The 23,097-nt window shown below is 43.8% G+C and overlaps 1 protein-coding gene across 5 annotated transcripts in view; it reads left to right on the forward strand.

Moving 5' to 3' along the window:
• Frmd4a (FERM domain containing 4A) overlaps positions 1 to 23,097 on the forward strand; it is a 749,198-nt gene that overhangs the window by 284,571 nt on the left and 441,530 nt on the right. The window contains exon 1 of one of the 5 annotated variants that reach the window (XM_076572734.1): positions 13,523 to 13,786. The exons of the other annotated variants lie outside the window; for them this stretch is intronic. Coding sequence (XP_076428849.1) covers positions 13,754 to 13,786 — 33 coding nt within the window. The 5' untranslated portion in view covers positions 13,523 to 13,753. Of the gene's footprint in view, positions 1 to 13,522; positions 13,787 to 23,097 lie in introns of those variants that run through there. 5 annotated transcript variants of the gene reach the window in all.

The raw sequence follows: 23,097 nt of genomic DNA on the forward strand, positions 1-23,097 counted from the left end.
GGGCTGTGTTCTTATGCACAGTTGAGGATGAGGACAAAAATCCATTAGCTATAGGACAGCACAATAGTTTCAGAGCTAGTTCTCTAAATAATTCCACTATAACTTTATTCTTTTGTTTCATGTACAGAAGACAGGATGTTGAGAGAGACACAACATCTTACTTAACCTTTTGTGGTCTTGGGAAAGAATCAAACTCTCTGGTACTTAACTTAGATGTAAAATGAGTGAGTGGATTAGGTAGCATATAATTGAACTACTATATCCTGTGGTTTTATATCATGTAGATAGGCTTAATGATGTCTTTAAGGGGTAGTGCCACTGCTTTTATGAGTGTAGGCTACATCTTGTTGTGGATAGATGTATTCCTGAAGTGTCAGCTTGTGTCCAGGGCCAGTCATCAGACACTGCAGTCTCGTTGCTGAATCTCCAAACCCAAACCCCAAAACTCTTGGGACTCAGATGAACCAATGCATTCTTGAACAATGCTTTCTTTTGTCCTGAGACTACAAATATGGTTAAGAGAAGACTGCTCAGCCCCTTCGTGTAGGTCACAGGAGTGAGACGGACTATAAAGGTAATAGGATCCGGCACCATGGTGTCTCCTTTACCATACTGGTTCTAGCCTGCTCTACCAATCTTCAGTGTTCCACTCACCTCAGGCCTGGGTAGCTGACCCCACATTTACTCCTTTTGTTGCCTTTGAGGCAAATGGCTCTGGTCTTGCTGCGCTCTTGCCTGATGCCTACACTCTGGCCAAGCCGTCTTCTGTGGAGAGACACTAAATCTGCCTCTGCCTCACTGTCATCAGGACTCTATCTTGCTCTCTGTAGAACCGGCCCACTGTTTGCCCTGCTGGATCCTGCCCACCCTTCAGATAGTCTGGATTCCACATCCCTCCTGGCTAGGCAGCCCTCTCTACTCTTGCCATAATGACTCTCTAGAACTGGCATCGATGCCCTTCCTCAATGGGGTTCCTGATAGGAGAGCTGTTCTGCCATGGATGCCAACTGGTTTCCACTCTGCTCACCTTGGCACCCTCTTGCAGAGAGCCTCCCTGATAGACACTAAATCCCAAGCCATGGCTGTCACCTGTAATACTAACTCCCCCCCCCCCCCAGCTCTCTTTCTCATGCAGTCTACTCCCTCTTCCAAATACTGTACCTATTTTTCCATCAGGAAACATCTTCGCATTTTTAATGATCTGCTTCTGTTCTTTCATGGATTTCAAGAAGTATGCAGAAGTTAATGATCACTAGAAAACATGCATAGTGTGACAGAATTTGCCAGGGTGCTTGCGGCCTGTCTTTGTTGCAGTATTCTGATCTTCTTAATTCTTTTGTTTCTATTTCCTGAGACAGATCTCAAAGTATAACCTGGGCTGGCCTCAAACTCACGGCGATCTTTCTATCCCTGCTTCCTGAGTGTTGTCTTATAGGCCTGTGCTATCCCCCAACTCAGAAGAGTGCTTTATTATTATTTTCACATGTGTATGTGTGTACAGTGTGTATATGTGTGCATGTATATGCAGACTCACACATATGTGGGTACATGTGAATGTGTGGGTCCTTGGGCATATGGAAGTCCAAAGTTAACAGGGAGTTTTCTTCAGTTACTCTGCATAAGTAACTTTCTCAGTTACTTATGCATTGAGGCAGGATCTCTTAATTGAACCCTGAGCTCACTACTATAGGCCAGTCTAGTTAGGAACTTGCTTCTGGGATCCTTTTTCTCAACCGTCTAAGCACTAGAATTATAGGTGGGCCTCTCTGCCTTCCTGGCTTTTACCTGGGTTCTGGGGGTCCAAACTCTAGTACTTATGTATGTGCAGCAAATGCTTTATCCACTGAGCCATCCCCCAAGCTTGCTAGCCGGGACCTTTATAAAACCTGCCTCTAAATGTTGAGGTTTAGTGTCTCATCTATCTCTGAAGAATGATGGGGACTAAAGGAAAGAATGAGAGGCATCCATTGCTAAATCCTTTTTCTGGGGTCTCTCAGGAACAAAAGTCTTAGGCAAATGAGTCTTCCTGAATTCTTGAAATAAGCATGCAAATTAGACTGCCACAATGGCATTACACTATACCGTATCATGTGCACAACAGGAAAGTAAGAAGCAGTGCTAATTCTCAACTAAGTGCTTAGGAAACCTGTCCAGACACGGGCTGGAGCACAGGATGATCAACATGTGGAATAACCTTGGGTTTTAACAAAGAAATAGCTAAGTCAAGGCCTCTGGGAACCAGATCCAAAGCATTCCTCTCTCCTGGGCATTGTTTCCTTTTATTCCAAGCTCTCTGGTTGCATAACTGTCTAAACACATTCTGACATGAAGGGCCATGCTCTGACCTCGCGGAGTGGTCGTGTTTGTTTACGCTCCACTCTTGGCTTGTACCTGCACAGTTGCATCCTGGCAGCCCCTGTCTAAGATGCTGTTACGGAAATCCAGCATTTCCTTTATAAACAGAAAAAGACAAAATGGGCTTTTGTTTCCAAACCTCTTCTCTTTCACTTCTGACATTTAGTTCCTGCGCAGTGCACCTGGGATGCTTGAAAGGGAAGTGTCTGGAGCTCCTTCACTGAAAAGCTAAGGGAAGGCTGGCCTGCCAAGCTTGGGCATGCGTTGATTGCTGCCAGGGCATAGGGCACCCCTCACGAGACAGGCACAGTGCCTTGCACAAAATACTTCAGACTTGATTAAGCAAGTGAATTGTCTTCAATTTAAAATATTATCCTTTGCACCTTTGAGTGGTAACTTTCCAAGTTTAAAATTTAATAGAATACAAAGTTGACTAAGAAAATTTTGGCATAATCATGGCCACTCAGCAAGCCAGAGATTTTAATAAGAAGGTCGATGCTGTGGGATGTTCTGTAGGTCCTGTGGGAGCCCATTCTCAGGTTCTTTGTGGCGTTACCCAGCAGGTCCGTATAGAGGATGATTAGGACCATGGGCCTGAGTGCAGGTGTTTGAGATGGTCTGCACTTGGCTGTGCTGGGGGATGGTCTGTATGTCAAGTTGCTTTGATTGGTAAATAAATAAAACCTGATCGGCCGTGGCTAGGCAGGATAAAAGGACAGAAAGGCAGAAGGAGACGCTGCAGCCGCCGCAATGACCAGAGAGGCTGCAGCCGCCGCAATGACCAGAGAGGCTGCAGCCGCCGCCATGACCAGAGACACTGCAGCCGCTGCCATGACCAGCAGCATGTGAAGATGCCAGTAAGCCACCAGCCACATGGCAAGGTATAGATGTATGGAAATGGATCAATTTAAGATAAAAGCACAGTAAGCAAGATAAGGACAGTTGGCAAGAGGCCTGCCACGGCCATACAGTTTGCAAGCAATATAAGTGTCTGTGTTTATTTGGTTGGGTCTGAGCGGCTGTGGGACTGGCGGGTGACAGAGGTTTGTCCTGACTGTGGGCAAGGCGAAAAAATCAAGCTACAGGTCGAGGCATAAGAGTTTTGGTGATCTGCTTTTTAAAGGCCCAGTGCCTTTCCCTAAACTATGTCCAGGTAAGTCCTGCTTGGAAACCACACAAAGTTTTAAAATAGAGGGATATTGCCCCATGGCTACCATCACACTAGTAATTTCTCTTGGTTTTATGATTAATTGCCAACATGTTTAAAATCAATACAATTCTCATCTTAAGTTTGATTCCTTAGGTTAAGGCTGAGGTTCTGAGAGAGGAAAATCCTTTCTTATTAGAAAGAAGGCATAAACATTTCTTTCCTGTGGCTGATGAAAATCCAGTCAGTTCAGTGGCTTCAGGCGCTGGGGCCTTTTCTTCTGTTCATAGAAAATAACAGGATTGTACTTTCACTTTTAAGGGACACATTTAAATATCAAGGTAAAGGTATTTTTCACATAAACAGAATTCATTCCAAGTTCTTGGATAAAAGGGGCCATGATAGTTGGTCTTCATCGACAGCTCTAATAGAGTTAGAATCACATCTCCCCATTTGTCTTTGAAGATGTTTCTAGGGGCTGTAACTAAGACGTGTAACCCTGAATGGGGTGGAACTGTTCTGTGAGCTGGGATCCAGGACTAAATCCAAAAGGGTGAGAGAGTCCACTAAGCATGCGCATCTTCTTCCTCAGCTTTCTGAGCTACATAGATGTGAACAAGCAGCCTTATGCTTGTCTCCACTGTCAGGAGCCACTCAAGATGCCACCCTCCCTCACTATGACAGGCTGTACCCTGAAGCTGCAGCCCAAATAAGCCTTTCCTGTCAGATAGTTGGTCACAACAAAGAGAAAGCAATTCACCCCAATTCCCATTAATACCCACAATTAATGTCATTTTCTCAACTCAGTAAAAAATCCAATTTCACAATTACTTTCTTTTGTGCCTTCAGTTAAAACTGAGCAAAAAAAATAAGATTTAATAGTAGGGGGCTAGGGAGATGAGTGAGCACTTGTTGATCTGAGTTCCGTTCCCAGCATCTACATGGCTGCTCACAGCCTGTAACTCTAGTTCCTGGGGTCCAATGCCCTCTCCTAACCTACCTGGGCACCAGTGTGTATGTACTATACATAAAACTTATGTAGTCATGCACACCTACACTAAACAAATAAATACTGTTTTAAAAGATTCAGAATTAGTTTGAAAAATTAATTAGATCTTATAAATAGTGCACAGAGAGAGAGAGATGTTTATTGTATGGAAAGTCATAATTTAAACCAAATTCCATTAGGTAATCCCAGTAGTTTAATTAAAGACCTTGCAAAATATGATACAGGATTTTTATTTTATTTTAACTTCTAAAATTAAATAACTTAAAAGAAGGAGCTTTTAATATAAAAGAATTTCCTGCAGTTTTTATAAATTAGTGCACAATTTTCAAGAGATTTCTACTGATGGCAAGAGAACCCTATTATTTCCTTCATATATGGCATAAAAATGTTTTCAATGCAAGGTATGAATTAAGTTTTAAATTAAGAAAAATAGAGTGTGAAACTCTATGACCTGGAGGTCACTCATAAATCAGTACTCCTGAATCTTACTGCTTCCTATTGTTCTGAAATAAGATATTTTCTGCCAGGGCTGGAGAGTTGCCTTGGTGGTTAAGAGCTTCAATTCCCAGAGCCCACATATGGTAGCTCACAACCTTCTGTAACCCCAGTTCCAGGGGATCTGATATCCTCTTCTGACCTTCTTAGGCACCAGGTATGCACATGGTGGACGTATATACATGCAGACCAAACACCCATAACCAAACACCCACATAAAAAATAAAAAGAACATAAAATAAAATAATAATAAAATAAAAAGAATTACAGACATTTTCTGCCTCTACTTTTTTCATAGAAGTTGTTCTTAGGTCCTCTCTCAGCGCCACGACTCCATCCCTCCACCATGACAGCCCTACAGCCTAACAGAGCAAAGCCATCTTCAGGGATGGGAGTGCAGTGTGGCTCACTCGGTGGAAGAAGAGTGTGCTTAGCATTCACGAGGACCCGGATTCAATCTTCTGCACCCCCCTACCACAAAAGACTTGCGCTCTGTGTGAAGCATTAATTTCAGGGGAAATTAATCCCATTCCAGCCTTTGTTTCCACTCTCATTGTTGAACTCTGTCTGTTAGTTTCTGTCCGGCATAATTTGAACCATTTGTCTTAGCCCCTGGCAGCCCTAATCCTTGGAGTTCTTCAGAAACTGCAGTCACTATCCTTCATTTTGGTGACCTCAGAACGGAGCCTGTGGCTGAACCTGATGTGCTATAGTAGATTCTCCATTCATGCATGTGGCTTGAGGTCAGCTTACAATATCTCAGAACCAAACTTAGGTGAGCCTAGTGGTTAATGGATTGTTTACACATCCCAAGGCTAGGCTAGGCTCATTGGAGAACTAAGTTCTTGTTCTGTTTATACAGCTGGAGGATTCTGAGAAGTTTCAGAAACCCCAAGTGTGTGGATTCTCTCCATCTTAAGATTGCTACCGCCTTTTTTTTTTTTTTTAAATCAACCTGGGAGTTTGGATAAAGATAGGGGCAATTTGGCTGTAGTGTTGGGATTGCTTCTTAGCGGGAATAGAAACACAGGTAAGAAAGTGAAACTTGAAAATGACTCATGTAGGGCCTGACCATTCCTAAACATTTTGACAGACTTATCAAGAAAAAAAAATACTCTACAGTAATCATTTAGCAATGTATACATGTACTGTTGGAATAACTCATTTATATCCCTTATTAATTAGCTTTTATTGTCACAGAATATTTGAAAACTTAAGGGAAGAAGGACTTATTTTGGTCCATGACTGGAGAGAACGTCAGTACACGTTATCATGAGAGAGCATGGCAGTCTAGGCAGTAGGAGTATATAACAGAGGCTCTTCACATCTTGACTGACCAGGAAATGTAGACCTCAGGTGGGAACATGAAGCAGGCATCACTCTCAATCCTGTTCCCAGCAACTGCCTTCTACTAGTTCGACAACCAGTTCATGTGCATAATCCTGAGAAGGGCACTTTACATCCAAAGCATAACCTCCATCTACCACACACACACACACACACACACACACACACACACACACACACACACACACAATGTGTATGTATGTACACATTTTCATTTAACCAAAACAAAAATGTTTTCTTACCTAATGTCCTTCAGCACAAATTCTTGTTTGGGAATTTTGCAGCATCTGCCCCAACAGACACCAAAAGACTCAAACAATGCTCCCTTTCCCATCTTTCCCTGGAGCTGGGTGGAGAAGGCTAAGGAGGCATGCCAGCTCCTGGTCTACCAGATGCCATCTCTCAGCTTCCTCTTCCATCATCACTTTCCAAATGTCTTCTGGGAAATCCCTGGAGCAACAGTGTGAGAGGCAACAGCTTCTGGGTTTCTCTGTTCTAACAAAGGAACTTCTATGGAAAGTCTTAAAGGAAAAAAAATTATAAATACCTCTTAATACCTCTTTTCAAAAGCTTCAGAAAAATCACTCTGTCTTTTATGTATTTTCAACAAACAAGGGAGTAGATGAAGACCTATTTCCAGCTCAAGTTTTTATGATAACGACAAAAAAAAAAAAAAAAAAAAAAAAAGCATTTCTATTTTCTCCACCATGTGGCACTTTTTTTCAGAGAGATGGAAAGCACGGAAGGGAGAAGTCTCCTAGGGCTAGATTCCAATTAACTTCTGTACCAAGTGCTGATAACTTCAGGCAATCACCGTTCTTTAGAAAATGGGGCAGAGAATCCAAACAATCATAAAGGCAAGATGGCTGATCAACCAAGACCCTGCACTGTCTCACTGTTTTCTCAGCTGGCCACAGCTCTAGAACATCATGAACAAAACACACTGAGTCCTGTATGAGGTAGTCAATAACATGGAGGTGTTGGGATGTGTCTAGGGGTGCAGACTTAGCCATTTGGCCATGGAGACTCAAAAAACACTTTCACAAACACATCGCCCATCGTTCCATACCGTGAGCTTTCCCAGGTCTGGAAGAATAGAAAGAATTTGAGATCTGGAGTTGAAGAACTACCTCTGGGGTTACTATTCTGGATCCACTCTGAATGTGCACTTGTTTACATATGTGAAGAAAAATCTTCATCTTAGTTTTTTGATGCAGGCTCTCACTGAACCTGGACTGATTCAGCTAGATTGTCTGGCCAGCAAGTCCGGGGATCTTTCTGACTCTGCCTGACCAGTACCAAAGTTACAGGTCCATAGCACCACACACAGCTTTTTATGTCAGATCTAGGGATCCGAACTCAGGGCCTCACGCTTACACGGTGAACATCTGACCCATTGAGCTATATTCCTAGGTATATACTTCAGGAGCTCTGCGGTCTTGAGTTAGCCATTTAACCGAAGAGTTGCAAAACAAACACGATGCCCAATGCTGTGTCATGGAGGCTGGGATCAGCTGCTGCTACGGCTAGCCTTGCTCATTTGTGAGTTGTTGGCTTGCTTCTAAGTCTATGGGTTCGACTCTCCCTTTGTGTTCCTCTTGGGATCAGCAGGCTAGCCTGGCTATTTCTTCCCCATGGACATTCCAAAGCTTTCAGCATATCAGTTACCCTACTAGCTGAAGCAAGCCACAGAGCCACACACAGAGAAGCCAAAAGAGTGTGGCAGAGTCACATGGCAAACACCATAGGTAAGAAAAAATGCATAGATAGCTGGGACCAAATGATGCTACTTACCACTAGCCTTCATTCTCCCCATCTCTGGTCATTATTGGGTAAGCAGGGAGGGATGAGGTATTTGTGAACAGAAAACCAGATGCCACTTAAAGGATCCCAGTGTAAGCCCTAGAAACATAGTTAAGGTTCAGTAACTACTGCTTTCTTTCACTTCCCCTCTCCACCCTTGTAAAAAGGGAAATTGATACCTGCCATACTGGATTGGATTATTTATTGTAGTATTCTTTAAAGGGAACATATGAAAGCCCTTCAAAAGAACCTCAACTACTCTATAATTTTCATAAGGTAACAACTTACAGAATGTTTATCCTTATTCAGACACAAATAAATTCAAGTACTTGATTTTACTTCTGCTTTCACTGAGTCCTTTAGCAGGCGGTCAGTGATGGCTTCCCCTGTGACTCACTGCAGTTGGAATTATAAGCCTAAGCACATGCGTGTGGTTTAGGATGAGGGCCAGGGTTCCCAGGAAGGTGATTTGGAGCATATTATTTAAGTAGCTCATTCAGTATTACTCAAGGTATCTAGAACTCATCTGGAAAGCTATTATCAACCCTTGATTGCCCTAAAGCCGAAGTGTTAATGAGGATGTTTGTAAATAAGAAGTAAGGACAAGGATAAAACCTGAATGATTGTCAGACCTTAATGAATGCAAAACTGTTTATAAAGCCAGGCATTGCAGGCCCCACATAATGAACCTCAATTGTTCAGTGAGCGGTGATCTCCAGAGACTCCGAGAGACATAAAGAAATTAACCTCAAAGATGGCAAGGATGCTAAGGACAAAGGGTCAGTGTTTTAGCGTGGCAGAGACAGAAGCCTGACCTTCTGAGTGTGACATGCCTAATGGCCCTCATGACATTTACAAGTGTTGCTAGTATGGAGAAGTTTACTTTGAAGTTATTACCTGTCTGTCTGTCTGTCTGTCTCTCTCTCTCTCTCTCTCTGTGTGTGTGTGTGTGTGTGTGTTCTATATCCAAATGCAAACAAAGATTGACTCAAAGGACTGACCATTGGCTAGAGGCTCCTGCACAGGGACACACTCTCTCCTCTGTGGGTTAAGAAGCCCTCCTCTCACAGTGGAAAGCCCTTTAGCTGGATTCCAGCCGAGATTCTCTTTCAAAGCAGCACCCATTTAATTCAGATATTTGCCAATTTCCACATGTTTAACATTTCCTTGCCTGTTTCTCCTAAGACCAGGTCCACCTCAGATTATCAATATTGCCCTTCTGGAAGGTAGAGTATCTTTTGAAATGTGAGGCTGCAAGCAGAGAGCATCCCAGTTCCAAAACTCTGGCATGGAACTGGGCAAATTGTTACTCCATAGCTAAATATTTTTGAAACATTGATCATTATCTAGATCATCGGTGTGCACTTATTGCCAGATTGAAATAGTTTGTAAGTCTACCATAGCTGCTCCCACCTCCCTGGGTGTCCCTTCCCTCATCAAAATATTTAGTCACTTTATGCATTTCACATGAGCAACAGCTGCTGATATTTAAAGGGCTTGGAAATGATGGGCAGTAACTTGACATTGCATTTTATAAATAACTGCCTCTTTTGGAGAGAGACAAGAACTTTTGCTTGATAAGTGCCCTGGCTTGTGGTAGATTGTTGATGAATATTGGTTTCATGAATAAATAAATGGTTGAGGTACTGAATATTAATGCAGCAACTTAAAATAATAGTTTCTCATGCTTACTTTGCAACCTCCCACTACTAAAGAACAGAAAATAAATATGCTTTTAACACTTTGGATGTCTTAAAATTGGTACAGAAAATTTTTTAATGGGATGAGGGGACCATTGTAGCAGGATTAGCCTCACTGTGTTGAATATACTTCCATTAAATGTGTGACTTAGCTAAAACTTCTTTGAAGTGTGACTGAGTAGACTATTTCCCCTAAGAGGGCAGAGTAAGAGTTAGGTGGGTTTTCTAATAACAGAAGATACCCAGCACAGTGTCTGGCACCAAGTTAGTGCTTAGTAGCCACCATCAGAAATGGCAGCAAGAGCAGCAGGGGCATCTGAAGCGCTAAGAAACAGGCTCTGGGTCCTTCACATCCCTGGAGTTTAGTGTTCTCTGTAACCACACAGACTACAGGAGAAGCGTGGTAAATAGAAGCTAACGAGATAAGCTTGGTGAGTAAATGTTTCCTGTGAAAGTATGAAGACCCAAGACCCTAACACCTGAGTAAAAAATGGAAGAAAGTCTAGGTACTGGTGGATGAGATTATAAGTCCAGTGCTAGAGAGGTAGCCTGGGCCTTACTGGCCAGCCAACTAGCCTAATAGATGAGCTCCGGGTTAAAGAAGAGAACCTGTCTCAAAAAACAAGGTGTGGAAGGATGGAGGAAGACAGGACATCAGCCCCAGGCTGTCACACATGCACACATACACACATGAAATAGTGCAAAAGACGACATGGCGAACTGCCCTGGCCTCCAGGGACTTGGAGTGTGAGAAGCAGAGTATGGACAACCAGAAGAGTTGCATGCCTCTTGGAGGTGCTATCTATATATAGGAGTTTCAAAATTCCTTTCCAGAGTCCCTTCCTCTGGCTCTGGGAGGCTGTTCTGGTTCCAAAAACCACTCTTGGAGTCTGTCAGACACCAAGCAGCCCAAAAGAGGATCAGCCTGACTTTCCCTTAACCCTCGACGCTGTTCCACCCTGTCTACCCACTTAGAACACTTGGGGAAGACCAGACAGTAACAGGAAGCAGCTATGCCAAAGCTAAAAGGTCAGGGAGAGAACTGGAAGTGCTGGTGAGGGGGTTCAAGGACTAGGAAGGGATGTAAAACAAAGAAGAATGTTCTAGAACAGATTTGTCTAGTAGCAAGCAATGGATGTAGCGTGTTCTAGTCACTGAGGAACCAAACACGATGGAGGTACAGTGTCGCACACTGAGGGACAAGTGACAGGGAAGTCCAGCAAGGCCATGGCAATGTTCCAGAGAAGTTGGGGAAGTGAACACGGATCTTTTCCTTGAATAAAGGAGAGGTAGTTTCTCCCCTGACACCCCCAAAATAAAGCTTGTGGGCAGGTAGAGAACAGGTATGGAGAAGAGAATGTAATTAGAATTAAGGATGGAGGCCAGGGACTGAACTCTTGTGAAGACAAGTCCATTTAGTTTCCTCAGAGAAAGCTGACAGTGATCTCCAAAAAGGAGAAATGCACACAGGTAGTAGTCCTTGAAGTTAAGCGGAGGTTGTATGAGCAGATCTGCAATCCCGGTAACATGGGCGGTTTATATACAGAGTGAGGTCACAGGTGGGAGGGCCTAAGTGGTTGGTGGAGTCTTGTGTTACATCTGCCACAAGACTGTGGGGGCCAAGTCTTAGGCTATACTGTCCCCACCGCATCTTTAGGAACAAGAAGAGGTCTGACCCAGCGTACAGCAGGTCTATTGCAGCTGTTTGAGGAATGGCTGAAAAGAATTTATAGGAGATTCCAAATACTGGGATACTGAGTAAGACCAAGTGACATCTAAGGTAGTCATGAAGGAAGTAAGGTCTGGAAGCCCCTGGAAGTGGCAGGACTCTTTTACGTCAGGACAGGGTCTTATACACAGTATATCTTGGTGATTTGTTAGGATGTTGAGAGTCTGGACAAAGAGGTGGGTACTTGGCTAAGTGAGAATGCAGTTTCAGCCTGGGACTTAAAGTTGAACTGCAATACACTGAGCATAGAGAACTCCTGTGCAGACAAAGAGGTCAGTCAGGGGTCAAGAGAGCTGGTATAGAGGTCAGTCGGGGGGTCAAGAGAGTTGGTATAGAGGTCAGTCGGGGGTCAAGAGAGTTGCTATAGATTCTGGAAATTCTTTAGCTCAGGGCCTTGAGCATTGGTAGAGGAAAGGTGGGTTAAACAAGGCCAAAGGGTGTCAGTGAAGGAAGAGACAGAGCATGAGAGTCCACCTACATCTTCCTGGGGATAATATGAGGATTGTTTCATCATGAAGATGTGTTGGGAGTTGGGTATAAGAGCAGCTGCTAAGGAGAGGGACAAGTTCCACTCCAGGGCAAGATACAGCTAGTTGGCAATAGCTATAAACCCCCTAGGTGAGTTCACATCTGCTGCATGTATCAAGTGTATGTACGAATGAACATGCCCTCAAGCTCTTGCAAAGACATGAATGTTCTTGGGTACAATGCAGCACTCATGCATTGAGATACAGGTGTTGAATTCTGACCACACAGGTAATCCTTCAAGCCAAAGGCAGCACATCTTTTCAAGTTCATTACATTCCAGTTCAGGTCTTTGGTATGTTTCTTTCATTGTCTGCTTTTTCTAAGAGACTTACAATGCTAAATGAGACAGCTAATCTTGAACAGTACGTCTCTCTCTCTCTCTCTCTCTCTCTCTCTCTCTCTCTCTCTCTCTCTCGCACACACACACACATGCACACCGCAGGTGTGCACACTAAACCCTCACCATACCATAATATTTCATACATGCATGCATAAACACACATGTACATACCCAGATATGTACACATAATCCCCACTACAACATACATACTGCACATACATACTACCCACACCATGCACACACAACTCCTCATAACAAACACATACACACATAACTGCTATTACAAAACACTACACATGCACACTATCCACACTATGCACATACATATACACCACACAGACACACGCACAACTCCTTATAGCACACACACACATATGTAACTCCTAAACAACACAGCACACACACACACACACACACACACACACCATACTTGCATGCACATATGTACACATGCATATACACACACAGTTTAATGGTCAACTCTTCAGGAATGGAATACATACATTGGATTTTTAAACTTTCCTGGAGAATATGTGTCCAAACATCTGGTCAAACAGCAAAAATTCCAGTTCACTGTCCAGATGTGTCTACACTGGATTTAACAAATGGTTATTTTGAAATATATAAGTGAGATGATTTCTTTCTCTGCTTTCGGAATATGGGCCAGAAAACCTAAATAGTGGTGTCAACTGGTTCTGTTACTGTCAGGACCCCTTTTTCTAAAACGAGAGATGGATGGGTGGGTGGGTGGATGGATGGATGGATGGATGGATGGATGGATGGATGGATGGATGGATGGATACAGCGATACTCTCACTCCCAGGAGAGCACACTGCCTGCCCAAGCTGGGAGGCTGAGACCATCAGGCGCTCGGTTGCATTTGCCTCCTCTGGTTTGAGTGAGCTGCCCTGTAGTTTGTTCAAACCACTTTTCTTGGCTCAAATACGATACCTAAGACAGAGATCATTTGTCAAGTGAGCATGGTACACGGAGAGCTGTAGGCAGATTATGGAAAGAGAGAGGGAGGAGAGAGAGAGGGAGGAGAGAGCACCAGAAAGAAGAAAGAGAGGGGGAAGAGGGCGAGGAGTGGAACAGACTTCTCCCCGCGCAGCGCTTCTCGGGCACCGGGCACCGGGCACCGGGCATTCAAGTTAGACTGCTCAGGGTGCAGCGGCGACACCCGAGAGAGCGGAGCCGCTGGCGGCTCCGGGCATGGCTCTTTTCATGTGGGATGCTTAAGGACGACACACAGACAGAGTAACTTGCAGAAGAGAGAAACTGGCATGAGGATTCCGCCAAAATGGAAGGGCTCCTATCTCCGATGAGGACCAAGGTAAGGGGGACTAAATCCCGGTTTCTTTGCATGCTCTTTGGCGGTTCAGAAAAGGCTCAGTGAAAGGGAAGATTGTGCGAGCTTTTGTCTCATTTCAGAACTAGGCTGGCGAATGCAACTGGACCTCTCAAAGAATAGCTTTGCCTCCAAGGCAGGGAGATTGCGATCGGCGGGAAGGGGAGAGCAGGGGAGAAGAGAGAGCCATCTGTCAGCGTGGACAATGGGAATCTTAGTAAATGAGTTTGCCTCTCGGTTGATTAGACAGCCATATTTTAGCAGGGTTTCCAATCATTCTTGCTTTGGGACCGGAGCTGCCTTCCCAGCTGTTAGTGTGCTCGCAGGAAGGCAGGAAGTACCGGTTTCTCTGGCTGCGCTGATGCTTCGCGGGATGGGTCCTGCATTTAAGGCAAAGAGCATGCCCAACTCACACCGGAACATCCTCTCGCTCCTCCTCTGTTTCAGAGCCGGAGGATGGGAAAGCCTCGCTATTGAAAGTAGGTTAATGCATTCTGGAAGCCGTTGTGTTCTCAGAGAACTCGGCGACCTGCACAAGAGATTTCAGAGCAGCGCTAATCAAACACACCTTGAACTTGTTCCGGAAGCGTGCAGAGAAAAAGCTCCTGAGACTGATCCCAGCCTGGAGATGCCGAGCGATTTTTCTCCTTGGCTGGAGTTTGCTTTTTACTTGAGAAAGGGCTGCCTTGAACATGGAATTTCCCATAGTAAGCTCAGATGAAAAAAAGGGCTGTTAGACACCTACTGAATCCATGCATAACTTTGAATGGATGTTAAAAGTTTTAAATGATGCTAGCATTATTACTTTTCTTAATTAATTTTAAAATTTAGGAGGCAAATAGTTCTTGAAACAGGTAGCTGTGGTGAAACCATAGGATCAGGCTTTGATTTACCTTGTTTCTTTGGTGTGTGGCTTGTGATTCAAACATAAATAGACGCTTTTGTCAACAAAGTGTTTTTTGTTGTTTTTATTGTTGTTGTTTTCCTTCTAGTTAAAGAGCATGACTGTGACATTTTGAGAGAACACTGGAGTGTTAGAACAGGGGGTTTGTGCATAAAAGCGCGACATCATTGGGGGCGGGGTATTCTGAATCTCTGCTGGGTTCACCCATCCTTTGATAACCATCCTTATTAGAAGGACAGCCCCGTGACAGTTGGTTACAAAGATTCTAATTGCAGCCCCTTGGCTGGCTGGCTGGCAGATCTCCTTGGAGACCCCTGTGGTGGCCTGTTGTTCTTCCCTCCCTAGGTGAGGTCAGGTTGCTTGCAGACAGCTCATTCCAAATGCTCCTCTCTGGATGAAGCATGCAGAGATCATGCAGTTTTCATGGCTGCAGAGAAAAATGGCAAATGCGGTTGGCTTCTTATTTCTCTTTATTGACAAGCTGAGATCTGAATGCTTTATGGAATAGCTGTGTAATCTGTTCATTTGGCCAGCTTCTGGAATTACTGCCTCAGACAAACTGTACTCGGATTGACACTCTTGCTGGGGTTGAGCACATCTGTGAATCTGAGCATGTATATATATATATATATAACCCCATGCAAGTCCAACTCTCACAGACTTCAAGGGGAGTTCCCTATGTAAATGAGACAGTGCCCAGACACTCCACAAATCATGCAATGAGCCCATTAAAATGGCATGCTAAGTAAGGTAGGGGGAGAAATGGATGTCTGTGGGTCGGATCGTGCATATATTATGTTTACCAGTTGAATTCATATCATGACTTGTTCTTTGGCCATCATGTTATCTAGTAAGCACTGAAACTAGAGGCTTAGGTCCTTCCAAAGTTCAAACCTAATATTACTACATACCAAATTGACTCTAGTTCAGATCTTTTAGTTTCTAGGTTACAAGGGATTTGCACGTGTGCTTAAATTGCTCCTGGGAGTTCCCTTTTTATCTCTTTTATTTCTGACTCTGGAAATTGATACCTTCCCATTGAAAGTCAAACTTACATTTGAATTTGCTAAGTTTGGTAACCTTCAGTGAGCCCTGCCAACTCAGGGGAACAAGACCTGACTGTGTGAGGCTCAAGAACAAGCCCCCCACCCCCTGAGTCTCAGCTTCCTGAATTGCTGAGTCCTGTGCTGTTGAAATGACCCCGTGGTTTTGTTTTTAATTCACCAGAGACTTACAACACTGACAGTGTGTTGCCTTTCTTAAACTTTGATCACACTATGCCCTATTAAGTCTGTTCTGGAATGTTTTCCCTTGTTGATGAGGATTTAGCTTGAAGTTTCTGATTTCCTGGGATCATGGAGGAGCAGACAAAGGATGCCTCCTTCAGCAAAATGTTGGTGTGTTGTGGTTACTTAATAACTTACTGACAATTTAAAGCAAGTGTTGAGATAAACTGGACATCATGCAGTAATTTCATTATGCCATGTAATAGACTTAACCAGCCTAAATCATGGGTGCTTAATGCATTTTTATCTTGGGATTTGCATAATTGGCACATAAATATGCATGAGATTCACTGGAAGTGGCAAAACAGAATGGGCAAAATGGTCGTGCATGCTGAAATTAAGGCCATTTCTAGGAGGACACCTGAGCTTCCCCTGTCTCCTGGGTGGGTGCTTACACTTGACATACCTACAAACAGACAGGGTGGCAGCTGGCTTCCCCTAATCACAGTGATTGTCAAATACATAGGTCTCAAGCACAGCTCTGGCTTTTGGCTGTGTTCACTTGGGTCCACCACTCAGTCTTCCTTTTGTATACTGTAAAGCAGTCTAGGAGAGTCATCGGGCTGTTGGGTGTACTTCTGACTGGCCTCCTAGCAGGTGATAGCACAGGATGCAGGAATATAGCGAATGATGTTTGCAGAGGCAAGGTGGGGAGAAAGAAGAGAAACCAGCTGATTGGATTGTTCGTCCTATGAAGGGAAATGGAAATAATGTTATACTTTATTGCCCTTGTGTACCTTATAAATGTCTCTCTTCAGTTCTTAACCTTTTCAACTTCCCTCCCTCCCATCTCTGAGTATGGCTTCCAGTGAATGAGGCAGGGAAACAGGCTGGTGTTCTTCATTTCTCTGGGTTCCTCTTGGCCTGCTGTAAAATCTGGGGTGATAGCCTGGATAAGAGAAGGAAACGCAGCCAAGCCTGGTGTTTGTGAACGCAAGCTGACAACTGTGGAATGGAAAGGGGATGAAGGGGGTGTGGCATGAGAGGAGGGGAGAGGAGTGGGGGAGATAGGAAAGAAGAGAAGAGGGGAGGTGTGGGGCGGGGAGGGAAAAGGAGGTGAAGATAGGAGAGGGGAGGGGGAAGAAAAGAATGCAAAAGAGGGGAAGGAAGAGGTGAGAGAGGAAAATGAAAATGGTGAGGGAAGGCCAGAGGAAGGAAGGAAGGAAGGGAGAAATGAAGAGAAGAAGAAAGAGTGGGAAAGACAGGGGGACTGGAGGAGGAAGGGGGAGAGAAACTGGAATGACAGGCCAAAGTCCATTACAGCCGTGTTTTGTGAAATGCTTATGAAATAAACAGAAAGCAGGTCCGAGTTAACCCCTCCAGAAAAGATGGGTGTTAACTTTGAAAGCATCACAACTATTTCATGTGCTAATTGAAGTTCTTAAGAATACTTACAGTGCTGCTGCCTTTAATATCTGTTCTGGTTGACAATGACCTAACTCCCCAGGGAGAGTACATTTTGATGTGTCTGGACCTGTCTTATTTCTGCCTCCAAGACAGAAAGACATTGCATCATTTTCTGAATTAAAGTCACTTTTTTTTTAAAGGGATGGCTTCTGATTTGTGGTATAAAATAACATTCTAAAGAATAGCCTCTGGGGTATTGAAAGGGATGTGGAAGCTGAGCTTCTAAAGGAAACAGGTCTGAGGGGCAGAGGATATAACTTAGTGGTAGAGAGAGCTTATGTAGAGAATGATCTGGGCCTAGGTTCAATCCTTGTACACACACACACACACACACACACACACACACACACACTGAAACTATTGCAAGGGTTATGTATCACTCATCTAGCTCTCATTCTTCCAGGGATAAATGCTGCATGTGAGCTGAAGTTAGCTCCATAAGCTGTCCTCCCCGGGTCATATTACAGTTTTGAAAATGCATTGAGGATATAGATGTGTAGCCGGAAATTTCTCCAGTCCCGCCTTCTCCAGCAGTCCTGACGAATCTCTCCCACCCTTAGTCCCACAGCTACTTTTAAAATAATCACTCAGAGGCTTATATTAATTACAAACTGTATGGCCTATGGCTTTCAGCTTCTGGTTAGTTAACTCTTTCATCTTAAATTAACCCATTCCTATTAATATATATTGTTGACACGTGACCGTGGCATCACCTGTCTACTGGCATCTTGTTGATCCTTTGGTGTTGGCTGGTGTCTCTGCCGACTCCACCCTTCTCTCTGTCTCTCTGCTTGGATTTCCCACCAGCTGTAAGCTTTCTTGTCATAGGCCAATGCAGCTTTATTTATTATCCAATGGGAGCCACACATATTCACAGCATACAAAAAGAAAGACATCCCGCAGCATAGATGTAAGATGGTAAGAGTTCTAAAATTACAGACAATATAGACATCAATAAAAGTACAGTCACTCTGTGGCTCTTTGGACTAATTATCATAGATTGTAAAATACTTAAAGTCATTTCAAATTATGCTAAACCTGCCCAAAACTTCACCAGGCCTCCACGGACAATAATTCCTTAAATGATCCTTTGTATTCCTCACACTTGATGCATCAATTCAGATAAAACATTGGACCCTCTCCTTTAAAGAACCCTATGAATCAGAAAACACAAAGAGCTAGGACATGGTTTAGCCTGTGCAGGATAAAACTATGAAGACCCTGACAGGCGCTTTCAGCTCTGCTGACTACCACTATGCATAAGATTACGTGCAAGCTAATGACAGCCAGGCTTCATCTTAATGAGGACTGGAATTAAAGAGGACTTACTAGAGCTGAAGGATGACAGGTTTAGGTGAAATTTAAGGAAATGTTTGTTAATAGCAAAATATTAACCTAAGAAAGGTTGAAACATTCTTGAAAATAGAGGTCTCTGACGCCAGTCAGGAATAATCCTACCCAAGAACAAATAATTCTGGGTGACAAGCCAGGAGGAGCTGATGCAGGCATTCTGTGCCTTTATGGTGCTGTCCATTCTCACCATAAGGCCCAACATGGGTCCTTGTGAAGCATGCATCAGGTCTTCCCACCCAGGGTTACTGTACATTACATGTTGAACTGCTGAACTCAATTCAACAAGCAAGACACAACCCTATTCTTCCCTAGAATGACCCAGTTAAAGGCTCTGTGAATTGTGGTAAAGAAATTGAGGCTATAGAACTACTCATTTGGTTAGATTTTCCTGTGATGGTCAGCCTTCCCTTACCATGACAAAGATCTGAGATGTTGAACTTGTCAAGAGAAAAGGTTCACTTTAACTCATTGTTTTGGAGATTCTGTGACCTCCTGGACCTACTTCTCTTGGGACTGAAGCAAGGCAACCTGTCATGGTATGGTTAGAGAAGAGCTGTCCACATCATTGCTAGGACAAAAACAGAAAAAGAGCAGGATCCCATAGTACCCTTGAGGACCTCCCCCAAAGTGAGCTAAAATCTTCCATTAGTCCTGCCTCTTAGAGGTTCCACCACATCCCAGTAGGACCAAATCTGTGACATGGGCCTCTTGGGGACACCCCAGAGCCACACTAATAGAACTTACTAAAGAGGTGATGGGCAGGGTGCTATAGCCCATTCCAATTAGACCACCTGGGTTCAGACCCAGCTGTTACCACCTACAGTGTGATATTTCTGAGTCTCAGTTTCCTTATGTATAAAATAAATGTGTTAATAGAATTTATTTTCATGCATACACCTATGTGAGTTTATGTGCAACATGTGTGTGTAGGTGCCAGCAGAGGCCAGAAAAGGCCATCAGATCCCATGGAGCTGGAGTTACAGGTGGTTGGGAAGTACCCATTGTCCTTGCTACAAACTGAACACAGATCCTCTGTAAGAGCAATACACTCTCTTAACTACTGAGCCATCTCTCCAACTCTAGATACTAGGACCTATATCACACATCACTGTGAGAAGCAAAACCCATTCGAAAGCAGTAGGCTTCAGCATACCATGATAAATGTAAGTATTAATAGTAAGAATGCATGAGAAAATAAATAGGTAAATATGCGCAGAAGTGCAGATCTCATGTTTGGAATGAGTTGTCCTTGTGAGAATGAGCAGGAAAAGCAGGTGATCTGTCTTCTGTATGATGTAACTGAAATGTAGAGAGAAGGCCTCACCTATCTGCAAGCCCCCTGCCAGGTAGGGTCTTTACCTTAGAAGGGCAGACATGGGTTATCATGCAGTCTCCCGGAAGTCTCCACCCTGGAAATGAGTTCCCCACCCCCACCCTGAGCCATCTGTCCATCATTTGCCAGCACTCCACTGCCTGGAACCCTCGTGAGAGAGTCTGTACCTCACCTGGATTCCCAGGTTCCCCGGGACTTGAGACCAACTTGCTTACTGTGTCCCATCCCACTTCGTTCTCCCTTGACATTTGCCACGAGCAGTTCAGGTTTCACTTAGCCCTGCAAATCACCCAAGAGTACTTTAATGTTTCCAGGCCTCACTTCCAGAGATACTGATTCACTAAGTCCAAGGAGGTGGGGCAGAGGAATCTGCATTTTTGTCAAAAGGTTTGAGGGTTCTGGTGTCCTTCCATCCAGTATTAAACACAGCATTGCATAAGCTTTTGCCCTCCAGACACTAGAGGGCGCTATTGTTTCCAGCCGAATCTCTGCCTTTCCTTTCCTGTCCACCAGCCAGAGGACTCAAATTGTTCCTGTTACAGTGTCAGAAGTCACTTCCACCTGGTGTGTCTCTGGAGCATGCTCTGTTTGCCTTCTTCCCAGCCTATGCATGCTCTGCAGAAGATCATGTTCATTAACTGCCCTCTGCAATGGACCATGAGCCTCTGGGCTGCCAACCTCACAGTATCTCCTCACTCCCCTCACACACAGAGCACACAGCGTAGCACACAAGGACTGGAAGCCCTTGGTGCATACTTGTTGACAAATAAGTGAGTGTAGAGCTTCTGTGGGTCTTCTAAGGGTCCCCAGGGGTTCCATACATGCCAATGAGCAGCTCTTGTGCCACCAAAATAACTGGTTAGATTAGTCTAGAACTATCTTTAGATAAGGTGGGCAGAATCCAGTGTGGGGTAATAGACACAGAATTTTCTGTGACAAGTTATGCATAGGTTCTTTCCTTCCAAGGTAGTAGTAAGACCCTGAGAGGTACTGAGTGGTTTAATGATTACCAAGGTTATGAGATTGGCTGCTGGGGAAACAACAATGACCTTGGGGTGGGGGTGGGGTCACTGTCTGGACTTACATTCAGAACTTTGCATTCCAAAATGTTGAAAGGCTTTACTTTTGTTTGCTAAAGCTAAGGGCTATTTCCTTGATAAAGCATAGCTACACTTACTCTAGGCAAATGGTCAAAATTGTTGTCTTGCCCCCCAACTTCTAGTATATCTTTATAGAGAAAGTTTAACAGCTAAAAACAGGAAAGCATGTCAATTTATGTCAGTCTTACAGAATAGTGTGCGTGTGCGTGTGCGTGTGCGTGTGCGTGTGTGATGTCTAAGATATTTTTGTACTGCTGGGCTGACTGAACCTGGGGCTGCATACATGCTGAGCAAGTACTGGTGCATTGACATGCGTACTCGGCCCTAACAAAACAAAATTAACCAAAATTTTGAAGATAGAAAAATTGTATATGCATATGATATGACAACACATAAATGAGTCTTATGGTCGCACTAATATATTCATATATAACATATTAATATATCAATGTCTCACATGGCTTTGAGAACTGATGGGGGAAAAAAATGAATTAACCCAGGGTTCAGAATGTCAATAAAGGAAGCATCAGGATGGAAGGCTTAGACCACTCCAGAAGAGAGAGGAAATGTCAGGAGGCATGAGAGCTACTGAGCTTCAGTAACCAGGCTTATGACAGGCCAATGAAACCCTGTTGGTTCAAGAGATTTCATGAGCTCTCTGGAAAATTTCTAGATAGCCCCATGGCCATGGGCTTCCTTAAGAGGAGCCAGGAGGGCCCTGGGGGCCACTCCAGGAACTACCAGACCAAGCTACAAAGAACTTGGGAAAAGTAGGCAGGACCTTCTCCAAGACATGTTCCTCACATGGACCTCACACGTGCTATGTAAACTGGCATGTGGACACAGCTCAGCATGGAACCCATCAAATAGAGAGCAAGAGAAAGGAGGCTTTGTGATTTACCGAAAGTTGAAGAGCTGATTTATTTGTAGTAATTCCATCTATCTTCAGGACAGACCCGTTTGCTATATCCCAAGCAGGAGAGAGGCAGCAAAACTGGCGAGTAAGAAAAAGGAAGGGGGGCCATTCTTGCAGCTCACTTATTTATCCATCCAGCAAGGACTTAATAAGTGTTCCTCTTGAGTGATCGGCAATCAACATGCTTCCTTCTGTCAAGATGGCACAAACTACAGGGAAAGTGTTAACAAAGAGACCACAGCAAAACAAAGCAATGTCCCCTGGAGAACAAAGGGGGACATATGTCCTGGAAGCTGGAAGTGGGAAACAAGAGTTTGTTTCCAAGGCCACATTGCTTCTCAGGAAGTAAGACAGTTTTAATACAAGTGGATGATAGCAACTGGGAAAATTAAACCCCACACTGATATTCAAGGGGAATTATGGTAATGGTAATAACTTCGTGCCTTCAAAGGAATCAAGATGCGTTCAAAAAAATTCTGTTAGGCTCTCAGGGTCTCCTTTATCTTACACAAATAGCATGAACTCAGATCTATCTCAAAAACAGGAAAACTGAAATGCAGCTATTTCTCCAAAGATTTCAAAGCAACATACTGTATGTAATGCTAGCTTAGAAAACACAGGACAAGGCACTGTGGAACCTGACCAAGATGAAAGTTCTTTCTTGAAAAAAATCCCTTGAGAATAGAATAACCCTCTATTATATTCATAGACATTCTGCTATTCTTTGCTATCTGAAGATTTTTAATTGGAGATATATATATTTAGTGTGTGTGGTGTATGTATATCTGTGTGTCTGTGCTGGTTTATTTTTTGAGTCAGGGATCTCACTATATTGCCTAAACTGACCTTGAGCTCAAATGATCTTCCTGCCTCAGCCTCCTGAGTGACAGAATACAGGCATGCACCACTAAAACTGGTGAAACAACTTTTTTGTTGTTTTTGTTTTTGTTTTGTTTTCGAGACACAGTTCTCTGTGTAGTTTTGGTACCTGTTCTGG

The sequence above is a fragment of the Peromyscus maniculatus genome, chromosome 5 (assembly GCF_049852395.1).
Source record: "Peromyscus maniculatus bairdii isolate BWxNUB_F1_BW_parent chromosome 5, HU_Pman_BW_mat_3.1, whole genome shotgun sequence".
Taxonomy (NCBI): Eukaryota; Metazoa; Chordata; class Mammalia; order Rodentia; family Cricetidae; genus Peromyscus; species Peromyscus maniculatus.